General features: G+C 35.9%; 2 protein-coding genes across 2 annotated transcripts in view; both read left to right on the forward strand.

Moving 5' to 3' along the window:
- The window catches only part of LOC129800789 (glutamate receptor 1-like), a 119,353-nt gene that overhangs the window by 89,956 nt on the left and 3,990 nt on the right, over positions 1–25,407 (forward strand). Inside the window, exons 9-11 of the mRNA XM_055845428.1 lie at positions 2,139–2,232; positions 5,285–5,619; positions 18,670–18,914. Coding sequence (XP_055701403.1) covers positions 2,139–2,232; positions 5,285–5,619; positions 18,670–18,914 — 674 coding nt within the window. The remainder of the gene's footprint in view (positions 1–2,138; positions 2,233–5,284; positions 5,620–18,669; positions 18,915–25,407) is intronic.
- On the forward strand, positions 15,909–17,574 carry LOC129800790 (facilitated trehalose transporter Tret1-like). Its single transcript, XM_055845429.1, has 4 exons — positions 15,909–16,040; positions 16,102–16,465; positions 16,525–16,859; positions 16,918–17,574. Exons 1-4 carry the CDS (start codon positions 15,950–15,952, stop codon positions 17,553–17,555), a joined length of 1,428 nt encoding a protein of 475 aa, XP_055701404.1. The 5' UTR covers positions 15,909–15,949; the 3' UTR covers positions 17,556–17,574.

Consider the following 25,407-nt stretch of genomic DNA (forward strand, 5'->3'; position numbering starts at 1 on the left):
CTCCTTGAGGTCACTTTTAGTATATAGACTGAATTTTAAGTTCAGTAGAGTAGGGGGAGGTGGGCAAAAAAACTGTCGGAAGCATGGAAGAGAAGTATAGTTCTTTTAGCTAATTTATAATGAAAATTAACTTAGGAAGTCTCCTCTTCAAAAAGTGGAAGACATTCCAAAGAAATTCATTTAAATATTAATTCATTCTGCAAGGGGATTTGTGTTTTACGATTTTTAGATTATCTTGAACAATTTATTAAACCGCAATTTGTTCTTTGAAAATTGTTATTAGTTAAGAGAGAGGAAAAGCAAAAGTTTAATTTAAATAATTCAATAGTTTAATAGGTAGAATTGAATTAATCATACAAGGAAAAGATCGTTTAGTAACAAATAGAAAAAGTTTAGTATAAAAGACTTTGTTGAAAAAATCAGAAATTGCATAGTATGAAAAGAAATCAATGGCATTTCTAGAAGAAATATCTTAAAAAGTATTTGAAGAAGCTGCCGTTGGATGCAATTGAAAGAAAAACTTTTACGTAATTTTTAAACAGAAGTTTAATGTGCAAATCCGTTAAAGTTTTTGAATTTTGTATTTAAAATTGTCACGATTTAATTAAAAAAAAACTTAGAAAGTTTTGTTTATATTCGAAAAGTTGTGTATATCAATAACAAAAATACACCAGAACTATTTTAAACTTTATTATTGTTAAATAATTACTTATCGTGTTTCAAAGTTTTTGGAATACGAAAAATTAAAAATTTCGAATTTCTCATTTTAGTATTTAGTGAATTCTATTCACCAGTGGAAATCTTTTTCCATATCAAAAGAAAGCGGATTAAGTAATCACAAGGAAAAATTCTTAAGAATTTTCCAGTATTTTTCCTTGGTAAATTCCATATAATTTCTCCATGGTATATTTCCAAGGAAATTTCCATGGATTTATAGTGAATTTTTTGTGTGGAATATTTCCCAAGAAATTTACGCGCATTTACGCAGATTTAATATGGATTTTTCCACCAAAAAAAAATGGAGAACAAATCAAGCTGTCACATATCTCATATTTTTATTTTCCAATATTAAAAAAATAGTAAGTTTCACGAGGATTTTAATATGTTTGAATTTAATATTATGAATTTACCGAATTTACACTTTAGATAAGAAAAAACTATCGTACAAAAAATAATTTTCCTGAAAAAATATATTCCATGAAATAAAAACGCGTATATTTTAGGTCCGCAGTCTCTTTAATGTTATCACTTCACTAATATCTACTCAAAACGTAGCGTCGCATAATTTCATAATATTATAGGTAACACAGAAATCACTAAAATCTTTGCATAAAATTTGCGAGCAAAATAAATCCATCTATTTTGTAGCGCCACAAACATATTCTTGCGGTAAAACGAAAAAACAAACGTGTTTAGTTTTCTTGGAAAACTGTATGGAAAGTTATTGGAATTTTCCGTGGAATTATTCCTTGAATTTTCGCCAAGAAACAAGCAGGAATTGTACTATAAAAAAGGGGGCGTGTTGCATTGCAGCAAAATCTATGAAAAATCCATATGAAAACTTCTAGAATATTCCATGGAAAATTCCACTGGAATCCGCAGAAGTTCCACGTTTGACTTTCCATACAAACCTTCCATGGACTTCCATGGAAATTGACTTTGGATTTCCATTGTATGTTCTTTAAATTTTCTACCCAAGCAGCACAAAATAACTTAACCAGAAATTATCGTTCTACCAACGTTAAAATACGGTTATTTCAACCAAAGAAGTTATGAAAACATTTTCCAACAGTTAAATAACCAAGATGTGCTGCTTGGGTAAGGAATGGCCATCTTCCAAGGGCTCTCCTAGGATAAATTCCATGGATGACTGCGGAAATTTAGCGTCAAATTCCATGGAATAAGCGGAATTTGACGCCAAATTTCCAATGGAATTTCCGCGGAAGTTTGCTATGGGGTTAGTATCATATACAAAATTCCTCCCCTCTTGAGCACTTTCGACATTGTTCGATGCATATTGCAGATGAAAAGAATTTCCAGCAAACGTTTTTGAAATTCTGCTTAGCTAATACTAATTTAATCTGAGCTTATTGTTCTACCTTCTGTTCACCTGAGTGTGTATTTATTAAAATCCACAGGTTTGCGTGTTGCTGAGCTATTTTGGTGTGAGTATTGTACTCTTCATTGTATCCAGATTCTCCCCCTACGAATGGCGATTATTTAGTTCTACAGGTAAGATAAGCAAAAAAAATTCTTAATACCACCATGTGCTTATAATACATCCATTTCTTCCGCATTTTATTTGCCAATCTTCCGCCGTTTTTCTTTTGTTCCAAAACCCATCTTCAAGAACAGTGATTTTTCTTTTACGGTCGTAAGAAAATGCAAGTGACAAGGCTGTTCTGCCTTATAGGAGCTGAGATTCTTTCTGTGTTAAAAAGGAATGGTCTTAAAGCCGAGAGTTGGTTTACATGTTGAAAAGTTCAAATCATCTGGGAAAGTTACTTAGGTGGTCCTACATCTTTTTAAGAATAAGGGACCTGCGTTATGAGCACTACAATAATCTAAGTCCATATATGATCACGTTGACAGTAGGTTTCTCAGACACTATCTTTTTTAGTAACAGATTATTTGTGCGATTAACTTTTTTTCCTCATAACTTTAACACTTTTTAGGTGTAAAAATATATAAACATTTTTTAATGTTAATTTTACACCTTTTTAAGGGTAAAATTAACATGAAAAAGGGAAACTTTAACCCCCAATACACCTAAAAAGGGTAAAATATACACCGATTTTGGATCAATACTGCAGGGCCTGCAGGGTAAAATTAACATTTCCGGAATGTTATTTTAACTTTTTCGGATTTCTCTCAGTCAGTGTAGGAGTAGGCTAAAAGGGCATCATAAATTGAATGTTTCGTGTTACTTATTGTTCTTTTATTTGTTTTCTCACAGAGGAACAGTTCTATCATTTGGTTGGGACCTATAGTAGACTCTCACTCATTCGGTTCTTTTTCAATCGGTCGGAAAATTTTGTTGACAATTTTCACGTTTAATTATGAAGCAAAAAAAGTTCTTCCTATTTTATCGTGATCCTTTATAATTGAGGGTTTTTTGTGGAATTTACAAAGGCTTTGACGCCCAAATCTATCGATAAACCGGATGATATTTCGTTCCAAATGTCCAATTGATAAAGAGTCTACTGTACTCCCTGGCAAGTAACCTTCAAAGTTGAAGCTATCTTCCCAGATTCCCACACAGATTCGTGCAGGAATTTTTCTGTACACACCGTAATCGTTATCCAAGAAGCAAAACAGCTGCCTTATAGAACCAAGTAGGGCAAAGTACTCTCCCTTCGAACGTTCATGTCTTCGAATAATTTTCTTTTAAATTTCCTAAGAGACTTACACATTTATATTAAATATTAGTTGACTGTACTATCTGTACAGTCAAGATTCATAGCTCTCACTGATCGGTCTCTGAGTCTCTCAGGAAACTAAAACATCGGATATAGTACACTTTTCAATTATAAAATTTGCAAAATTATGCCAGAACTTGTGTTTCTTAGGGGTATTGATTCTTCTTTTAAGCCTTAGGGCTTGTACCGACCTGAAAAATCCCTGACCTTCTTTAGGGCGTTAAAATTTTGGAAGACATTGGCTAGGTTAGAATTTCATTACTTTGAAACACTTACCTTTCTAATGTTGCCCTAACGGTAGTTTAAGTTGACTGTAATAGTAAATCAACAAGACATCTCTTTCTAAATCGTGTGTATAACTAGGAAAACGTTCAATAAATTTTGAATTGGAAACAAGTTTAGTAACGTAAGGTAAAGTGTCCTGTAGTCGACCGGTTCCCTAACTCGGCTAATGGGGTTATTTATTCAATTTTCTTAGTTTTGATGTAATAATGATCTAACGGGTCTGGCATTATAAGTCAGACCGGTTTTAAATTGACTACATATAAAACGTTAAGAAACTGGTTAAATAATTATACTGGCGGACTTGAGGACACATTACTTTAATATCCTAAAACGACTGTTACGACTGGAATGGTTTCTGGTTTGGCTTACAATCTATATTTAAAGCGTTTCAAGTAGAAGGAATGCTACATACCCCATACAAAGACAATGCCTGTTCCAAGATCAATTAATCTGACGTTCCGTAGCTTCGCTGGTGAAGACCGATAGAGGCACCGATTCAGATATGATTTCGGAATAATTCGTCGAGCGCTCATAATCCCGTAGACCGGATATTATTACTAGCACGTTATAGCCCCTTTCAAAGCCACTACCTCAGCACAAAAGTGATTGGTACCGTTATGGTTTAAAATGGTCTTCGGTTTGTACGTGTTTTGGGATGTCTGATGAAATATACCAGGAAATGATTGGAAATACAAAACGTCTCTTAAGAGGAAAGGAGACGGAACGAAATGGATACACCGAATCCATTTTAATAAGAACGGAAACGGTTCAGAACGGAAACACCGAACCCCTCTTAATAGGAACGGACACCGTTCGGAACAGAAATACCGCACTCCTCTTAATTGGTACGGAAACGGTTCAGAACGGAAACACTAAACCTCTCTTAAGGTTAAAATCTTCTTAAGAGAAGTTCAGAGATTCAGAATCTTAAGAGATATTCAGTGTTTTCGTTCACTTTCTGGTACATGATACCATAAGTAAAGGATTTTTCTTTTTAAGACTATATTTCATGTGAGCAACTTATATAAAAATGTAAATATACCTTATGAAGATCTTGTAGGCAATCTCCTCTAACCTCAAAGAATGCTTTCTTGGTCCTTGTTCATTCCAGAAGCATAACAATGTTCTGGGGTGAACCTAGCTGATGTTAAGCAATAGATTAATATTTAAAAACGGTCTAAGTATTAAAAAGTTTCGTATATGGTGCTATATTTCAAAGTTCTAATTGGGAACAGAGATGCTCAAAAGGACCTACTGAGAAGGTATGAGCTCAATCAGAGGTGGTTGACCTAGCCGTTGCATAACAATAGCTGCAATTACGAAAGAATTACAGCTAAAAGAGCAAAGTGGAGGCAGATTTTTTAATGGTGCGCGCCTTTCGCGAGGAAGAATTCTAAATGATGTGAACTCTCATCCATCCTTGTGAAAAATTTCAATTTCTTTTCCTTTGTCCCCATGCTCCTTTCTGTGCTTCGCTTTCTCTTTTTTTTCTGCCTTTGCTTTGGCCTTTTAATACAACACTTATATATTTCACGTGCCATGCTTTACTTTCTTTGCGTTTCTTTTGTGACTTTCAACAGGAGAAGAATCTCACCACCTTGAACAAATTTCCGGGGGCCAAACGTCGCACACGGTCGTAAATGAATTTAGTATTCTCAATTCATTCTGGTTCGCCTTGGGGGCTTTCATGCAGCAAGGATGTGACATATCTCCACGTTCCATATCTGGCCGCATTGTTGGATCCGTGTGGTGGTTTTTTACCCTCATTTTAATATCATCCTACACTGCTAATTTGGCGGCATTCCTGACGCTCGAAAGGATGGCCTCCCCCATTAATTCACCAGAAGACTTAGCATCGCAAACTGACGTACAATATGGTACAGTCTACCATGGTGCCACTTGGGATTTCTTCAGGGTATGTATACAAAAGCTCTTTCAGAAACCCACAGCAAAAGTCTTTTCAATCACCAACCCCAAATGCATGGATGCGGAGGTTGAAAGCAAAGAGACACAGATGAAAGCTTTTCACAAAAGCTCAACCAATCTTATACACTCAAGATAATTTTCTCTATTTGATCTAAAGAGACTTTTACAACAAGAAATTCTGAGTTACATTTGCACATTAAAAAGTTTCAGTATATGGAATGCAAAGAAAAAGTGAATACAATTACCTCCAATTGAGTTAAAATCAAAATTTATACGAAAATCCCAACAAACTTAAAGTATTTATGGATTAGTGCACAAGACGTTTTTTATGCGAAAATACCATGTGTGCTGATCATAAAAACTCCACGTGTGAATGAAGAAAAAGTAAGTTGTAAAGGAAAATTTTATTTTTACAGAAACGTGAATAAAAAGTCGTGAGAATGTTATTATTCTAACTTTTCACATAATTACAAGTACACCTTCTTAACTTTGTCTGGCAAATAAAACTCCGAAATAGCTTTTAAACAAAAAAAACTAACAAAAAACAAACGATGCAAAGTGAAATTCGCAAAGTGCTCGCTTCGTTCTATTATAGATATGACCAGTAGGAGCTATAAAATCTAAAAAACTAAAAATTCCGGAGACAAAGTTTCTTAACAAAAATCTAAGAAAAGGCATCATAATAAGATATTTTCACTCAAGGCTACAATTCATGCGAACAACACTGATGACAATGATTTAATGAAGCACTCAATACTCAATGAGCAGCCTGAATTGGTTGATCATTGAGTGAGTATCGCTGAATGCAACCTTGACTTATATAATATATCTCTGTGGGTTTATTGCACACGATCTCTATCTTTAACGGCGTTATCACACTTGCACATTAAAATTTTAATGTGATTCACATTAATTGTCGCTTGCGAGCGTCCAAATATGTTATTTGTGTCTTTGAGTCACTTAATATTTGGGGTTTTCTATTTATTGATAAAGAAGTGGACTTGGCCTGCAAAAATAAGTTTAAATTTACCTAAAGCAAAAATATTTTTCACATTAAAAAATTAAAGAGAAAATCGCATTAATTTTCCCGCATTAATGCTATAAATCAATTTATATCAAATTTTGCGGGCCAAGTCTACCTTTTTATCAACAAATAGATCAAATTTTGAATATAAAATGATTCAAACACACAAATTACACATTTGGACTCTCACCAGCGACAATTAATGTGAATCATATTAAAATTTTAGTTTGCAAGTGTGATAACACTGTAAGACTGGTTATAGAGCATTCTGTAGTACTGCTATTACCTACACGCTCTTAGTTTCTTGTATACGTCTTGGTTGCTGAATTTTTTAGTCCATTTCTTTGTTACTTATATACTTACTTACTTACTTACTTACTTACTTACTTACTGAACCAGCGCTACAACCAATTGCTGGCCTTAGCTTGACTCAGGACCCCCATCGCTCCACCTAGTTACACGCCACGGTTCTCCAATTCCGCGCCCCTAATGAGCTGGTTTCCAGATCCACGACACCTGGCAATTAGAGACTGGCTATAGACTTCGATTCACTGAATCATAAAGTCTGCCTTTAAGAAGTTTTCAGGCTTTGTTGTCTTCATCCTTTCACATTTTTCAGGTTGGATTAGATTGTAGGTTATTGTATGGTCTTTGGACTTTGAGGTTGGGTTTGAGACACTGAGAGTTTAGTATTTTTTTGGATCCTATTTGGGACAGAGTGGTTTATCGCATCAATTATCAAGTATAAGCCTTCTTTTCTTCCCCGGAAAAGCTATACAAACTTGGAACACCTTGTGACCGACTAAAAACATCTTCATGAACTAGTGCAGCCACTAAACTTGATGCCCAAGGTCCGCGACCCCAATTGGGACAAGCGGTGGAAAATGAATAAATGAAAAGCCTCCCTAGCTCCTAGATCTGAAGAGGGTAGTCTAGTCATTATTTCCTTCTGAATTCTTGACTTCATGTGGTTAATTCTACAAATCCCTCATCTTAGTCTACCACTGATTGTACTCCATGCAGATGCCTGTCCTTATTGTGGACAGGTTAGAATCATCTGCACTCCTTTTCGTTTCATTTCATACGGCCTATTTCCTATAATCTTTGTGGTCTCTGAACGAGCTGCATTCAGAAAAGAAAGCTTACCTCCGACAAATGATGAGTCCTGCATCCTAGATCATAAAAATCGATTTTGCAAGGTCCTTAGGTCTCACCGTTTGGTCTGACCGGTCTGACTCTCCCAGGGGACCGAAATTTAAAAATATTACACTACTCGAAACAATGAACCCTACATCTACGTTGCTGTCGATTGAAACAGGTGGAGAAGTTTAAGAGTCTCAGGGTGTTATTTACGAGTGATGGTAGGATGATCGCAAGACTCCCATCGTGGATCGGTTAGGTTTTTTCCAGTAATGAAGAAGCTTGGCATAAACGTGGTGTGGAAAGTCGAACTTAGTCGTTCGATTACATTATCGGTTTTCAAAGCTATGTTCAGTCACATTCTTACCTATGGTCATGAGATTTGGGTAATGACTTAAGTATAAGATCGCGAGCACAAGCTGTCGAGATTAGGTACCTCATGGCGCTTACGAGAATCACTCGTCGAGATCGAGTGAGGATGGTAACTGTCCATGAGAAACTCGGAGTCGAGGAGCTGCTTCTTTGGGTTGAGGATCACAACGTTGATAGTACAGTCACGTTCAACGCATGAACGGAGAAAGATTCTTAGAAAAACTATGCAAGCCATTGTGAAGAGCCCTCGACCTTGGGGCAGACCTAGAACAAAGTAACTGAATTAAATTCAGAATCTTGCATTGGATCGTCTTGGGATCGACAGCGAACATTTTTCTGAAGTAGCGGAGGATTGACAAGCGCGGGATGATAACCTGGATTTCTTTAGCCCACGACCCCAGTCAGGGGCATGACGTTTCCTATGTTTCCCGTATGTTTCTAGCGAGCCGAAAAAACTTTTGACTTTATTAGCTGTTTTCTGTCATTGTAGAATGAATTAGTAAATAATACAAATACAATATAAAAACCAATTTAATAAAGAATAGGCAACCGAACACCTCAAATTGGCAACCTACGTAGTTTTGGAGATATCTCGTGAAATGTGTACGAAAACAGGAAATATTTACACTAAAACTGGTCGAATTTTTCATAGCTAATGTCACCCCCCCCTGACCCCAGTGCATAAGCGATTGAAAATTATGACGATAACACTTTTCAAATTTAATTATTTCCACATTATTCCACAACTTGTTTTTCTAAGACACATAGATTATTCTTCTAAGTGTTACAGCCTGTATCAAGCTAAAAATTCAATGAGAGACGGCTTAGCGATACTATTTCATAACTTTTCCACTGACCCAACACTCGCTGTAAGCCCCATAGAACCTTCTAGAATTAAGAGCAATGAAATTTAAAATGATGAACTTGATTGACACTGAAAATCTTTTCCTAGTACGTTCCGATTTTTTAGTTTTTTTTCTCAGTAAATACTTAAAGCTTTATTGCTACTAAAACATGTTATTTACATTCTTTCAGACATTCATTGTCTTATTATATTATTAAGTTCGCTTTCAGGTGTTCAGAAAAGATTCATAAGTCTCTCTGTAAATCCAAAAGTAAGTGGTTCCCATGATACTCCCAAATTTTAGTTTCTTTAAATACTTTTCTTCTATTAAGTTTAGTGGAAAGTTTCTACAAAATGCTGCAGCTGTTTCGAGTATATAGTGAAATTTTCGATTTTATTTGTGAACTTTTGAATAACTTGTCACGCTTTTGCAGTAAACCTTGCTCAACTCGTCACAGGATTTACTTTAGGATGGACTTCCCCGCTTTTCCCACTTCTGATTTCGGACCAGACTCCCCTTGCAGATGGTCCGATAAGCGTTGAAGAAGCCTCCTGGATCACATCGATCTTCTATTTGAGTGGTTGTGTGGGATGTATCGTTTTTGGACGTTTAGCGGATTATATCGGGAGGAAATGGACGATTGTCCTTGCGGGAATTCCACAATTCTGTGCCTACATTTTGATCATTTTGGCTAGGAATGGAACACAGCTCTTGATCTCCAGGGTTCTCAATGGTTTCTCTTCCAACGGTTTATTCATCGTGGTACCTATATTCATCTCGGAAATTGCAGAAACTAAGTAAGATTTCGAATATAGTCCTGAATTCTAAGAAGTCTCCGTGGATTCTTAATTTCAGAAACCGTGGAAAGATAGGATCCTGGTCTGGAACGTTAATAACTCTAGGGGTTGCTCTGGGTTATATATTTGGAACTTACTGCCACCTGAAAGTTGGAGCTTCTTTCTGTCTTGTTGTCCTTGGATTCTTCTTCCTCACAACTGTCTTCTTCCCGGAAACTCCCTCGTATCTGCTCATGAAAAAGCGCGAAAATGAATCATACAGTTCTCTTATATTCTACCGGGGTTTCCGCAAAAACGATGTCATCTCCGAAAACTTCATGGTTGAATTTGACAGAATCAAAGCTATGAGTACCAATGCTTCTCAAAAAAAGTCCATCATTTGGCAAGATTTCAGTGAGTTTAAACTACATTTTTTTAGGTTAATCTAATTTTATTCCGTTGCGTAATGATTAAGAACAAAACCAAAGTTTAGGAAATTACCACATGAGACTGAAAGAAAATAACGATGCATTTTAAATTCCAGAACAGCCTACAACGCGGAAGGCCATTCTTATTTGTTTCATCTTATTTTTGGGTCGTGTTTTCTGCGGACTCTTCCAAATGGAAGGCTATGGTGGAACAATCTTGGATGAGGCTGGATCAGGGATTGGTGGGAATGCCTCTACAATTGCTGCAGCTGTTTGCGTTCATGTTCTATCCTATGTTTCAATGATGTTAATTGAAAGGATAGGTCGTCGTAAAATGATGCTGTTCTCTACTTTTGGTTCGGGAGTTACCTCTGCAATACTTAGCATTATGATCTGGCTAAAGGCGAATGGAATAGATACTTCATCTGTCAACTGGTTACCCACTGTTGCTTATTCTGGATACTCAGTAATAGTACTTTATGGAATTATTGTTCTACCCCTGATCATCTCAACGGAGATCCTTTCCATCAAGATTAAATCCTTGATATTGCTGTGCATGTTTTTGATGTCCAACATCTTGACAGCAGTTTCTGTGACGTTTTTCATGACCATTGCGGACTTCTTTGGATCCTACTTCAATATTGCCGTATTCTCATTTTCGTGTTTTTTAGAATTTATATTTCTGTACTTTCTATTACCAGAGACCAAAGGCAAAACGTTCGATGAAGTTGTTAAGATACTTGAATAGAAAAATACAAAAATTAACATTAAAGAGTTAAGTAATTATTCTAGTGAATCCTAACCTTTTTAACCAGAATGATATTGTGTTGCAAATCCTAAGTAATGGCGATCATCTGAGGGTAACCACAACGTATAGTTCTGGTAACCCTTTAGTCAAAGACCACTCTACCCAGTTCTACAACGCTGGTATATGTGACTGTGCTGCGGTTAAACTGGCATGAAGTCTTTGAGATCGATCATTAGGAAGGAGCTATGTAGTAGCGACGCATATTACTCCGACCGCTATCCTACCGAATTACCTATCCTTTTGACTAAGCGATTGGTTGTGTTTGAGAGCTATCATTTCCTAATTCGGGAGTAAAAGTTCTGAAAAATGGAAAACGGGAGATCATTACGGGCCTATGTGTGGTGACCGTTTAACTGAAGGACCTTCATTCCCAATCTCAAATCGGTGCTATAGTGAGGTGCACTCATTCCGACCTACCAGTTTGAACTTTGGGCCCGGCAACCCCAAGTCAAGCTCTCCATGTACGCTTACCTTTTTCAGTCCCCGAAGATTTTAAGCTCGTTACACAGCGGGACGATAGTCTCACTATGTCTTGAGAATCAATGATATAAACTCCCTCCGGGTGCGTCAGGGGTAGTTATTCTATCAGGACAGGAAAACACGAATATTTTTGCCAAAGCTTTCGACGCTAAAACGCGCCTTCATCAGTGGCTAAAAATGAGGGAAAATTTTATTCAAGGGAATTCAAAACAAAGAAACGTAAATCAATTGACTTGAATAAAATTTTCCCTCCTTTTTAGCCTTTGATGAAGGCGCGTTGTAGCGTCGAAAGCTTTGGCAAAAATATTTGTGTTTTCCTGTCATGAAAGGAAAAGGAGGGAAAATTTAATTCAAGGGAATTCAGGACAAAGAAACGGAAATCAATTGCCTTGAATAAAATTTTCCCTCCTTTTTAGCCACTGATGAAGGCGCGTTGTAGCGTCGAAAGCTTTGGCAAAAATATTTGTGTTTTCCTGTCATGAAAGGATAACTACCCCTGACGCACCCGGAGGGAGTTTATATCATTGATTCTCAAGACATAGTGAGACTATCGTCCCGCTGGGTAACGAGCTTAAAATCTTCGGGGACTGAAAAAGGTAAGCGTACATGGAGAGCTTGACTTGGGGTTGCCGGGCCCAAAGGTCAAACTGGTAGGTCGGAATGAGTGCCCATCAATGGTACTCGCCATTGGAAACCCATGTTGACGAAGGAATGGGTTCAAAGGATGACAAAGGGTTTAGGGGCCAGCTTTGTCGATGCCCTATTGGGACCTTCCCTAATCTGGTGAACTGGTTGAGTTTTGCGATATCACGGTTGTATCATTTGGCTTTAACATGTAAGCCACAGACTAGCCGACTACCAAACCTGGTGGGCTTATTCCCTTTTGGCATCCTTTAATGCCACCATATCATCCATGGAGATGGCCTGCCCCTGTGTGGGTGATGCAATAACATCACAGCACTACCACTTCCCTCCCTCTTGCACACATTACGGACAATAAGGTTTGCCACCTCTGACTCATGCTGCGATCATGGGGAAGAGAGGGTAAAAACAAATAGACGGACGAGAGAGTGATTAGTCTCCGATTGATCACCGACCTAAAAGGACGTGTTACGCGCGTGCAGTCCAGAGGGAGTGAGTGATTGGAAAAGGGGAACGAGTGGCAGGTTGAGATCTCGTCCCTGACCCCCTTCTGACCCTCTAAATACTATTACCCTGGACTTAAAGACGTTAATTCCACCGGAAATTTACAAACTTTATATCAAGGAACAGGTCTGGTATCCCATGTTGATGAAGGGAACACAAAGAGACAGCATAGAATCAACTTGTTTATCAAACTGTCAATTACTTCGGATAAATAAGTCTACCTCGACCCAAGGCAGTGGAAAGTCTAGATCTAGAGTATAAATATGCTTTATATAAGTAGCTTGTACATATGTTGTGTACATCATTGTCACCTTGAAAAAAAAAGAACTCTATAAACTAGATAGAACACACAAATATAATTGTGTATTTGTTTTTTGTTCTTAATACTAAATGAATAACGCAAAGTTTCTAATGCCTATTTATACATTGTTTACCTAGGTCGTTGCCCAAAGTATTTATCGCTCTTCCATTGACAATTGAAATTGCTATTGCCCAATACAAATTCGTTAAAAATATACACTTTAATTTTCAACAAAAACACTTGATCACTTTTCTTCGCATTTTGACTTACAAACACAACAAGTCTTATGTACTCTTCTATCATAGTAATTTTTTTATTCAAGTAGTATAACAATTTCGTCATACGCCTTCCCTTTAGTTTCTGGTAGTAAAAAGTACATAATTATAAATTCAGCAAAACATGAAAAAGAGAATATGGCAATGTTGAAGTAAAATCCAAAGAAATCTGCAATGGTCATGAAGTACGTCACGCTAACCGATGTTAAGATGTTGGACATCAAAAACATGCACAGCAATATCAAGGATTTAATCTTGATGGGAAGGATCTCCGTTGAGATGATCGCTGGCAGGACAATAATTCCATTAATTGCTATTACTGAGTATCCTGCAAAAGCAACGGTCGGTATCCAACTAAAACCTGATGTATCCACTCCATTCTCTCTTAACCATATCATTGCGGTAAGGACTGCGGAAAATATTCCCGAACCAAAAGTAGAGAACAGCAATATATTACGACGACCTATCCTTTCAATTAACATCATTGAAACATAGGTCAGAACATGAACGCAAACAGCTGCTGTTATTGCAGAGGCGTTCCCTCCAATACCTGTCCCAGCTTCATTTAGGACCGTCCCAGCGTAACCGTCCATCTGGTAGATTCCACTGAATACTTGACCCAAATACAAGATGAAGGATATCAGAATAGCTTTCCGCGTCGACGATGGCTCTTGAAGAGAAAAAAGTTTTATATACCACTAATTACGCAAACTTTTTACGCTAGTAACTATTAGGTACTTTCATTTTTGTTCGCAATCGTTAAGCAATGAAACAAAAATCAGACTGAGCTAAGGAAATGAGTTTAAACTCACTGAAATCGAGACAATTGATGGATTCTTTTTGAGGAACATTGGCAGTCATTGTTTTGAGTCTGTCAAATTCAACCATAAAGTTTTCGGAGATGACATCGTTCTCGCGAAAACCTCGGTAGAATATAAGAGCTTTGTAAGATTCAACTTCGCGCTTCTTCATAATCAGATATGGAGGTGTTTCCGGGAAGAAGACAGTTGTGAGGAAGAAGAATCCAAGGACAACAAGACAGAAAGAAGCTCCAACTTTCAGGTGGCAGTAACTTCCAATTATATAACCCAAAGCTATCCCAAGTGTTACCATTGTTCCACACCAGGATCCTATTTTCCCGCGATTTCTGGAGCAAATGATTTAAGAATTATTCTTGCATTAAGAGATAGGGGTCAAAATCTTACTTAGTTTCTGCAATTTCCGAGATGAACATTGGAACCACGATGAATAAACCGTTGGAAGAGAAACCATTGAGGACCCTGGAGATCAAGAGATGTGTTCCGTTCCTGGCCAAAATGATCAAAATGTAGGCACAGAATTGTGGAATTGCCGCAAGGACAATCGTCCATTTCCTCCCGATATAATCCGCTAAACGTCCAAAAACGATACATCCCACACAACCACTCAAATAGAAGATCGATGTGATCCAGGAGGCTTCTTCAACGCTTATCGGACCATCTGCAAGGGGAGTCTGGTCCGAAATCAAAAGTGGGAAAAGCGGGGAAGTCCATCCTAAAGTAAATCCTGTGACTAGTTGAGCAAGGTTTACTGCAAAAGTGTGACAAGTTATTCAAAAGTCCACTAATAAAATCGAAAAGTTCACTAAATACTCGAAATAGCTGCAGCATTTTGTAGAAACTTCCCACTAAACTTAATAGAAGAGTAATATTTAGAAACAGTACTAAACTTTGGGAGTATCATGAGAACTATTTGCTTTGAAATTTACGGAGAGACTGTTGAATGTTCGGAATATCTGAAAGGCCTGAAAGCGAACATAATAAAACCGCTAAAGAAATAACCGAAAAAATGGAAATAATACATTGTAAGCAGATATAAAGCTTCATATAGTCATTATAATGCGTTTATTGCGTCGATAGTGTAAAAAGAGTAACGGTGTAAAAAACGAAAATAAATTAAGAATGAGATATGCTGTCTATAAAATTTGTTTTTCGTTCAGAATTGTTTCGTTACTCTCCATTATTTTCTGATCATCAAATATTGTGAAATATCGTGTTTTTGCTTTGCCATTCGATACGAAACTCATTGAGGCTATTTATACCGCCGCATTAGATTGAGATTAAACTGTCCCTAAATCGGATTTTGAGATAATTCATCACAATCTAATGCGAGGGTGTAGATGGCCTCAATGAAACCGTTTATGTTACCATCTCAGATTGAGTCTATATTGTCCCAAAACCCGATTTTGGGACAATTCAATCTCAATCCTATTCGGCGGTGTAAATGGCCTCATTGATTAAACGATAAATGGATAGGACTTAAAGTCTTGAACTGATCTTCGAGTAAGTCTAGTGTTTCGTATTTCCGCAGAACTTCCTTTTAAAAGTTTGAATTCCAGAATTGAAGCTTATCTAATGGAGCAGGGAATACACGGAAAGACTGAACTTTTCTTGATTTTCACAATTTTATTCTCTACGACGTTTTGAGGATGGATGTCCTCTTCATCAGGATCGAGTTGTGAGCGAAGTTCAAGTGCAGTGTAACAACTCCCACCTGTATGTGATTTTCCCTGCCATATTCGATACCTAGTAAGATAGAGCAAATCGTGACTTCCAGTTAGTCAATTTTCATTCAAGTTTAGTTTTGAGTCATCTTCAACGCTACTAAAAAAGCTATAAAACTTTTACTAGTGTTGCATTTTTTTACTGTTCAGAGTTTCAGTAATTGTCGAAGCGATTAGTTCTCATGATACTCCAAAAGTCCAATTGTCTCTTGGAATATTTCTCTTCTATAAAGTTTAGTGGGAAGTTTCTACAAAATGCTGCAGCTATTTCGAGTAATTAGTGAATCCACAAGTTTATTAGAAATCCTTCAAACAGTTTTATTCTTTTCCGTAGTAAACCTTGCCCAACTCGTCACAGGATTCACTGTAGGGTGGAGTTCGCCAATTTTTCCACTTTTAATTTCGGACCAGACTCCCCTTGCAGATGGTCCGATAAGTGTTGACGAAGCCTCCTGGATCACATCCGTGTACTATTTGGGTGGTTGTGTGGGATGTGTAGTTTTTGGTCGGTTACCGGATTATATCGGGAGAAAATGGACGATCGTCTTTGCGGGAATTCCACACATCTGCGCCTACATTTTGACCGTTGTGGCTAGGAATGGAACCTATCTACTAATCTCCAGGGCTCTCAGTGGTATTGCAAGCAATGTCTTATTCATCGTGGTGCCCATGTTCATCTCAGAAATCGCAGAATCTAAGTAAGGGTGTGAATGTTGGCCCAAATGAAATAGAAGACTTCCTAAGTTCTTTGTTACAGAAATCGCGGGAAGATAGGATCCTGGAGTGGAATATTCATAACCCTTGGAATAGCGTTAGGTTATCTAATTGGAACCTTCTTCCATATGAAGGTCGGAGGTAGTTTCTGTCTGGTTATCCTTGGATTCTTCCTCCTTACAACTCCGTTCTTCCCGGAAACACCTCCATATCTGCTCATGAAGAAGCGCGAAGATGAATCATTCAAAACTCTTATGTTCTACCGAGGTTTTCGTAAGAACGATGTCGTCTCCGAAGGCTTCCTGAAAGAATTTGAAGGACTCAAAACAATGATTGTCAATGCTTCTCAGAAAGGATCCGTCGGTTTCAAAGATTTCAGTAAGTTTAAAGTTGTTACTCATGAGGAAGAAATGATAACGTAAGATTCGTCTTCCAGAACCATCTTCAACGCGGAAAGCTATCCTGATTTGTTTCATCTTGTATTTGGGTCGTGTTTGCTGCGGACTCTTTCAAATGGAGGGTTACGGTGGAACGGTGTTAAATGAGGCTGGATCAGGAATTGGAGGAAACATTTCAACAATTGTATCTGCTGTATCCGTTCATATCCTGTCTTATGTTTCAATGATGTTAATTGAAAGGATAGGTCGTCGTAAAATGATGCTCTTTTCTACTTTTGGTTCCGGAATCTTTTCCGGAATAGTTAGCATTATGATATGGCTAAGGAAGAATGGTATAGATACTTCATCTGTCAACTGGTTACCAACTCTTGCTTACACTGGATACTCAGTAATAGCAGTTTATGGAATTATTGTCCTACCTATGATCATCTCAACGGAAATCCTTCCCATCAAGATTAAATCCTTGATATTGCTGTGCATGTTTTTGATGTCCAACATCTTGACAGCAGTTTCTGTGACGTACTTCATGACCATTGCGGATTTTTTTGGATTCTACTTTAATATCGGAATGTTTTCTTTTTCGTGTTTCTTAGAATTTACAATTCTGTACTTTTTACTTCCGGAAACTAAGGGAAAATCGTTCGACGAAATCGTTAAGGTGCTCCAGTGGAAATAAACCTATGATAGCCTTGAAACTTCTGTGTTGATTCTTTTAATTGTATATTTTTCTCTAATGGAACTAAAAGTTCAATTTGAAGTTTGAATTAAGAGAAAGCTATCAGGCTTTGCACACACTCTGTCTTCGAACCTAATTTGACCTATGGAAAAATAAATAAAAAAGCTTGTATTACGTCACATATTTTCTGAAAAAAAAAACTAGACAGATACATTCAAGGGTTATAGGAAAAATATTAAGTGTTCGAAACCAGAATGTGTGCGAAGCCTGAAAGCCTTCCGCTACTTCAAATTACTAAGAGTTTTCATTGATGTTTCTTTCATTGTGTAGAGACCTTAAGGAATGATACAGCACTCTGTTCGAGAGTGAGAGCCATCCTATGATTAATTTTCTCTTTAACCGTATACTTCATGCGAGCAACATAAATACACAATTATTTGAAAAAAAACTATGCTTTTAATTCTAATTATGGTTTTTCAAAGTCTAATGTTTAAAAGGCTCTATGGAGCATATTTCTCAACCGAACGTAATCGTGTTTGGGCTCATTGGAAAGGTCTTGGAATTTCTGATAAGCTTGAAATGGTAATGAACCGGTTCATAACCGGTAATTAATTTTTAAACGAAAATCAAATCTCATTTTCTTTGTGCGTTACTCTGAATTATTTTATCCGTGCTTTGTTTATAGTTTAAGAATAAAAAATTCAAAAAGTAAGTTGGAGATAATGCAAAACGACAAGATATTTGAACAATGGAACTTCTCTGTGGTATTAAAATGTCTCCATGAAATTGCATTGCATTCAGTGTGAATGGGATGACTCTTCCACTCCAAGCAAATTTAATTGCAGCAATTTCATAGAAATCTTACGGATGATACCGATGTATGTCAAAAAAGGAAATAATTTACAAAACCACTAATGAACTTATCACTCATCTCATGCGAATAAATCCCATATTACATTTTCTAGAGTCAGAGCAAAAAGCAGAGAATTGTCTCGGCTATGGAGACTTCTTGGGGAGTGAAAAGCTTTCAGATCTCCGCATCCATTCTCCCCAATCTTTTGTGGAATTTAATTTACTTATGTGAAAATTCTCATGTGCCACTTCATCATTCCAGAGATCCCAAATAACTCTCTATACAAAAATGTGGGAGTACATGAACTCCCGGAAGCAAGTCTTCGTGCGTTCGTACGATGAGGGAGTGCGACGTGTGAGGACATCCAAGGGGAAATACGCCCTTCTAATTGAATCACCCAAGAATGATTATATTAATGAACGAGAACCGTGCGACACAATGAAGGTCGGCCGTAATCTGGATGACAAGGGCTTTGGCATCGCTACACCACTCGGATCCCCCTTGAGGTGAGGCACAGATTAAGATACACATCTCCATTCCCGACCAGATCAAAAACTTATAGCCTCGATATTTCAATTGAGGTCTCACAATTTTAATGGGATTTACCCACTCAGGCATCATTCTTCCTAAGAAAATTTCATTTACACGCACCAAGTGGTAAACTTACGTAGAACTTTCCCCAAAGCTCTCTATACAAAGCACTGCTGAAGCTTGTTTAGAATTTCAAGATTAGATCTATAAATTAATCAGCTATATACAAGTCGAATTACACGGTTTATATAACAATATAAACTTGATTTAAGAAGTCTACCTTTCAACAGTATATTTTAATTAATTTCTGTACGGTGGATGCCATACTTTAATATTGGCTTCACGCTGGAGGTTTAGCCCAGTTCCCAAAGGCCTTAAAAATCTTAACAATAAACAGTTTTGTTGTTTTTGTTTTTCAAAATCTAATGGCTAATCGGCCCTTAATACTCAATCCAAAGCAGCAATTTCCAATTTCCTCAAAAAATCTTGCCTAATAAGGAATTAGAGGAATTAAGCCATATGGCTAAGCCCCATGTCTTAAACCCGTATAACTGCCATATCGGAGACTTTACCTTCTTGTGATGACTATGCCCTGCTGCTTCTAAACTTTTCTTCAATTCCTAATATTTAAGAACAGTCTTCACTGATCCGACCTACGCTTTCGATTGGTGAAAACCATCTTTAAATGCTAGAATAAACAAAAGCTTATGAACAGTTGGGGCTAAAGTCACACGCATCTACGGTAACGTTTTAATTTTTCTTTTATGAAAATTTTAAAATAATAGGAAAATTATTAAAGCGTGAAGCGTCTAATAACCAAAAAGCTAATATTTTTGAACTCTTTCTGTATTTTTAAATAAATAAAAAAAAACATAACCGCAATTTTAAAACTTTCCATACAGTTGTCTTATTTAAAGTTGCCCAGATCTTGAATTGGTCGAAATTCCAAATGGGTAAAAATTCCGAAAAAGGAAAATCCCAAGCACTAAAAAACCGAAAGGGTCAAAATACCGAAAATTCCGGAGACAAAGTGAATCGTCCAAGATCCTGAATGGGTCAAAATCCTGAAAAGCCCAAATCCCGTAAAATCAAAATCTAAAACACCAAAATCTCGAATACCAAAATACCAAAGGGTCGAAATTTCGAAAACCACACTGAATTGCACAAAATCTCATATTGGTCGAAATTCTAAATGGGTTAAATTTCCGAAAAGCGAAAATCCCGATTGCCGATATCCCGAAACCCAAAATCCTAAACGTAAAAAAACTCAAAGGGCCGAAATCCCAAGAAGCAAAAATTTCGGAAAGACAAAATACTGAATCGAACAAGATCCCGATTGGGTTGAAATTCTGAATAGGTCCCAAAATCCCGAACACCCAAATACCGAAAGGGCCAAAATTTCGAGAGTCAAAATTCTAAATGGCCTAACATCTTGAATATTTCGGAATTGTGAATGAGTCAAAGTCTTGAAAATCCCGAATGTCAAAATATCGAAATCAATCCGAAAAACCTTAATACCGAATGGACCACGATCCAGAATTGGTCAAAATCCCGAAAAGCCAAAATCCTGAATTCTGGAAAGTATTTTAGCTACTCCAACGATTGCACCTGGGTTTTCAGAAGGCAACATTTGCAGTATTTTGGAATATTTTTCTACACATTATCCTCTGTATAATTTAGTTCCTTTCAGGATTTTGACCAATTGGAATTTTGGCTAGTCGGTATTTTCGACAATTCAGGATTTTGGCTTTTCACGGATGTCAGGATAATTTCTTTTCGATACTATCGACTATTGATTTTGAAAAATTGAAATGATAGCTTAATTTTTTGTAGGTAATATAAATATTTATCAATAGTCACAACCTTTTAAAAATGGTATAAAAAATGGTTCAATAATATTTAAAAATGCATAACTCACTAAATCTATAAAATACAAAATTATCCATACTACCCATTCGGTGGTGTCGAAAAGTTATCATTCTAGATTTTTGGTTTTCAATGCATTTCGGGTTTCAGGATTATGACTGGCACCGGTTTTGATAATAGTCTTTTTGTCTTAAACTTGATCTTAACGGTTATTATTTGTTTTAAAACACGTTTCTTGACTATAGTGCCCCTTATATGAATGTGACGGAGTGCAACAATATCAAGGAATGATTCAATCAGGTGCATGACATTTCCTATGTTTCCCATATGTTCGAGCCGAAAAAACTTTTGAGTTTATTTGCTATTTTCTGTCATTATAGAATGATTTATCAAATAATACAAATACAAAATAAAAACCAATTTAATAACGAAGAGGCAACCGAAAACCCCAAATTAGCAACCTACGTAGTTTTGGAGATATTTCGTGAAATGTGTACGAAAACATGGAAAAAATACACTAAAACCGGTCACATTTTTCAGAGCTAATGTCACCCCCCTGGATTCAATCTTGTAAGAACTTTCTTTTAAGACTAATTTTAAATAATGAGGACGGTCAAAAACACAGCTAACCTACGCCACTTTATGGAAATTTAATAACCTAGACTACAACACTCTAAAATTTGATCAAAATGCAGAATGGAGTTTTGAGGAGATGAGTTTGTAAAACTAATGACGCTGGAGGTGGGGCTATTTTGAGCTGAGGGCCTACATTGTGACACAATTTTTCGCATATTTGTAAATGAAACTAGGTTAGACAAAACAATTGCATTGAGAAAAAAATGGGGTGCGAATAACTTTTTTTCCTCATAATTTTAACACTTTTTAGGTGTAAAAATATATCGACATTTTTTAATGTTAATCTTACACCTTTTTAAGGGTAAAATTAACATGAAAAAGGGTAACTTTAACCCCCAATACACCTAAAAAGGGTAATATTTACACCGATATTGGATCAATACTGCAGGGTAAAATAAACATTTCCGGAATGTTATTTTAACTTTTTCGGATTTCTCTCAGTGTGTGAATCTAAAGAAATTAATTGTAAGGACCAGCTTAATTTAGAAATAGGCGAAAAAATCATAAATCAATATAGGTCCACAGCTCAAAGTAACCCCACGTCCTCTTAATTTACATTATATATTTATATTATGTAATTTATTAACACTGTTTTGCAATATTGATTGTTTACTTATCGAAAACCAGTGATAATAATTATTGCCTTGTACTTTCAGTAATTGCTCTATCGATCCAACTTTTGGCAAAAGCTCTCAAGCATGATGTGAGCTCTCTGCACAAAATAACCTCAGAATTTTAATTAAATCCGCAAAATTTCTTCTCCTTCTGGCCAAATGTGTAATTTAAGCAATTTTGTATTTTAAGTCGCAGAAAATGCAAAATTGTATTTATAGAATTTTATCGTGTTGTTCAAAATTTCATTTCAATTCCTCCTCTGGCACACGATTGGCCACTTTTTGCGTGGAATTAATTGCAGAATGGCAGAAAAAGGCTTAAAATCCATGCATAATTCATGGAATTTTAGCACACTTGTCTAAGCCCTAAACTTTCCCGGTCGATGATCTACTTCTTGGATTTGGGTGTCTTCTCAAAACAAAAACCAACTCCCCATTCTGACCCATTTTCTTCTGAACTGGTGGATTAATTAGCATTGTGCTGATTCTGCCCACGGCACCTCTTCAAACTGGAGAACCGCATTTGGCCGTCTATCAAAAATAGAGTTATCGAAAAGTCACAAATCTGAACCAATTAATCATTTTCCGGTTTTCATGTGAGCTTTTTTTTCACCCTGCCACCAATCCCGGTGATATTGACAGAGAAGTTGTGGAGAAAATTTGACCTAAAAAACTCTATCAAATAATTCTCAATTCCGGGGTGATGCGTTGGGGTTGGGAAAGACAGGGGAAAGCTCTGACGTTGGTATGAGGAATGAGGTTAAAATAAAAAGTTGAAATGGAATTTCATAATGGTGATTTATAGGTTGTTTTGTATTTTTTTTTTTGAAATAGGGATTACTGTTCAAGTTTAGGATTTAGTCCACTCTCTGGGCTTAAATTAAATTCAAAATAATTTATGAAACGATACAAAACTGTAGCGATTTACGGAGATTAACCCTAAGTATATATGTTGCTAGAATAATAGCAGAAATTATTATTTTAATAATTTTCTTTTACTAATAAATAATTTTAAGCATAAAATAATTTCTGAAATAATTACATTGCCTGTATTTATATTATTTAGATTTTTATTTATTTTTATTTACCTTATTTCTAATTTGTGTATTCATATTCGAACACTTTTCATGTTTTCTCAATATTTACTGGACTTATTTTTATTTTAATTAGATTATTCTTTGTCAAAATCTTTCAATTCCTAGTCTTGAGAGATTTGTGAATTTTCTTATATGTTTTTTTTTTTTTTTAATATTTTTCAGCAAAATATACGTCTTCATAAATAAAAAAGCATGATACAAAATATATAACCATTTGGCAGTATTTTATGATTCCCAAATTTGTAAATCATTTAAACAAAAGATTTTTTTTTTATTTTCTCTCTGTCAAATTTTCGTGATTGAGATAGGGTGAAAGGAATACCTATTGACACTTTAGGAAATCGTGTCGGGGCTTATTGATACCCTGCTCTTTACCATTTGGATTACGGAATTCGAACACTTATTCCTTATAGAAAAACGTAGATTAGTGAAAAACGACATGTTACTTACATTTTATTAGATACATTAAATAAATTTCAATATTTTGACAAAAGTGGCAATATAGGGGTTTCCTGTCGAAGAGGTGTTCCTTCGACCCTAAGCAATAATAATTATTTGACAGCACCAACAGAGATATTGACTTCTCGTTTTCGGTGACCCCCCATAAGTCAACATTCTCTAGCGAACTAACTTACCCAAGTTATCAAGTGATCAGTAAAGTACCGGTAAGCTCTATTTTAAAAATTCTGTTTTTTTTTTTGATCTTTCAGTTTTATGACCCAAATAAAATTGAAACGGTAAGAGTTATCGACTTACGGTCTTCAATGATCCTCCTAAAATGACATATTCTCAAAACTCATCTCTTTCGGTTTTCTCTCTGTCTTCATTCATTTCGTTCATTTCCTATTCTAAGCTTTTCTAACTTTTCTCAAAATTGGTCCAAACGATTTCAATGATTTTCGGATATGTTTTGTAGTTAGTCTTGCTGAATATACGTTCATAAATACCTCTAATCGGTTAAATCAACATCTCGAATTGGTTAAGGTCAAAGGGTTTAATTTTCACCCGACTTGGCCAATTAACACTAAACCTACTAACCGTTTTTGGTTGTTTTTTTTTTTAGAACACTCGGCCAAATGACAGACCGCAGTATGTCGGATACTCAACAATTTTTTTGGAAAAGAGGAAAACAATGAGGCCACTTACACCGCAGCATTACATTGAGACCGACCGGTCCGAAAATCCAATTTTGGGACAGTTCAATCTCAATCCACTGCGGCGGTATAAATGGCCTCAATGAAAATTATATTAGATGCATTTTTAAGTAATTTTAATAATTTAATATTTTTTAAGTAATATTGTGAATGCAATAAAGACATAAGATTCTCTACAATTAAAATAAGAAATTTTTAACAGAATTGGAGTTGAGATTTCGGACAGACTTAGGGACTTAAAAGATTCCTTTTTTTCAATTTATCCGTATATCTATGAAATTAATAACCGGTCAATTTAAACGGCCTTGGTAGGTTTAGTGTTAATTAATTTAAATGTTAATTATTTTTACTGAACGAAGAATCTATTTTCTCGAAAGGCAAGACCCACTTTGTGACTATTTAGAAGACCAAATAAGTTTCCTTAATCAAGAAATTATTTTCGTTTTTGGGACAGTGTCCCATTCGTCCTTCAAAGGTTAAAAGAAAAGATCTACTCCATATTATTCTCCTTATAAAGTTTGGATTAACCAATCTGAATCATTATTTTGTTTTAGTCATTTCTGTATTTCAATGGGAGATTCTTTGTTAAAATTTTGGGATTAGGAGCATACTTTTGAACATCCTCTGGCAAATGTTTGCATAAACATGTGAAATTTTGTGAATTATTTGTTTTCAACGAATTAAATTCATTCTTTGCCAAAGTTTGAAAAGTATTATAGCCTTCATTGTTAAGAAATGTAAACATAAATTCTTCGACGGTAAATATTAGAAAAAAAAACACTGCATACAAATTTAGCAATGTTTTACCATAACATGTCTTGTTGACGCAACAATGAAGATATTATTCTTTTGATACGTTTATAATGTTTAGAATTGGTGGAATGATTACACCGAACACTGGAATGGTTATTTTTGAAAAAAAAATAACAGATAAACAGATGTCTTTAATAATAGAGTGAAAAATATTCTGATTCTCTAAAAAAATCGTTTAAAGTAATTCAAAGTTTTTTTCAAAATTGTAAAATAATTCAAAATCCAGGGTAAGAATTTGAAAAAATCCTTTAAAAATAGCTAATTGGAATTTCGTGCAATAATGTCCAT

This window comes from Phlebotomus papatasi, chromosome 2 (assembly GCF_024763615.1).
Source record: "Phlebotomus papatasi isolate M1 chromosome 2, Ppap_2.1, whole genome shotgun sequence".
In the NCBI taxonomy this organism is placed as follows: domain Eukaryota; kingdom Metazoa; phylum Arthropoda; class Insecta; order Diptera; family Psychodidae; genus Phlebotomus; species Phlebotomus papatasi.

Coding starts and splice junctions, on each gene's coding strand:
- LOC129800790 (XM_055845429.1), top strand. CDS start 15,950: ATGATACTCCAAAAGTCCAATTGTCTCTTGGAATATTTCTCTTCTATA. Junction 16,466..16,524: donor TCAGAAATCGCAGAATCTAA/GTAAGGGTGTGA, acceptor TCTTTGTTACAG/AAATCGCGGGAAGATAGGAT. Junction 16,860..16,917: donor CGTCGGTTTCAAAGATTTCA/GTAAGTTTAAAG, acceptor TTCGTCTTCCAG/AACCATCTTCAACGCGGAAA.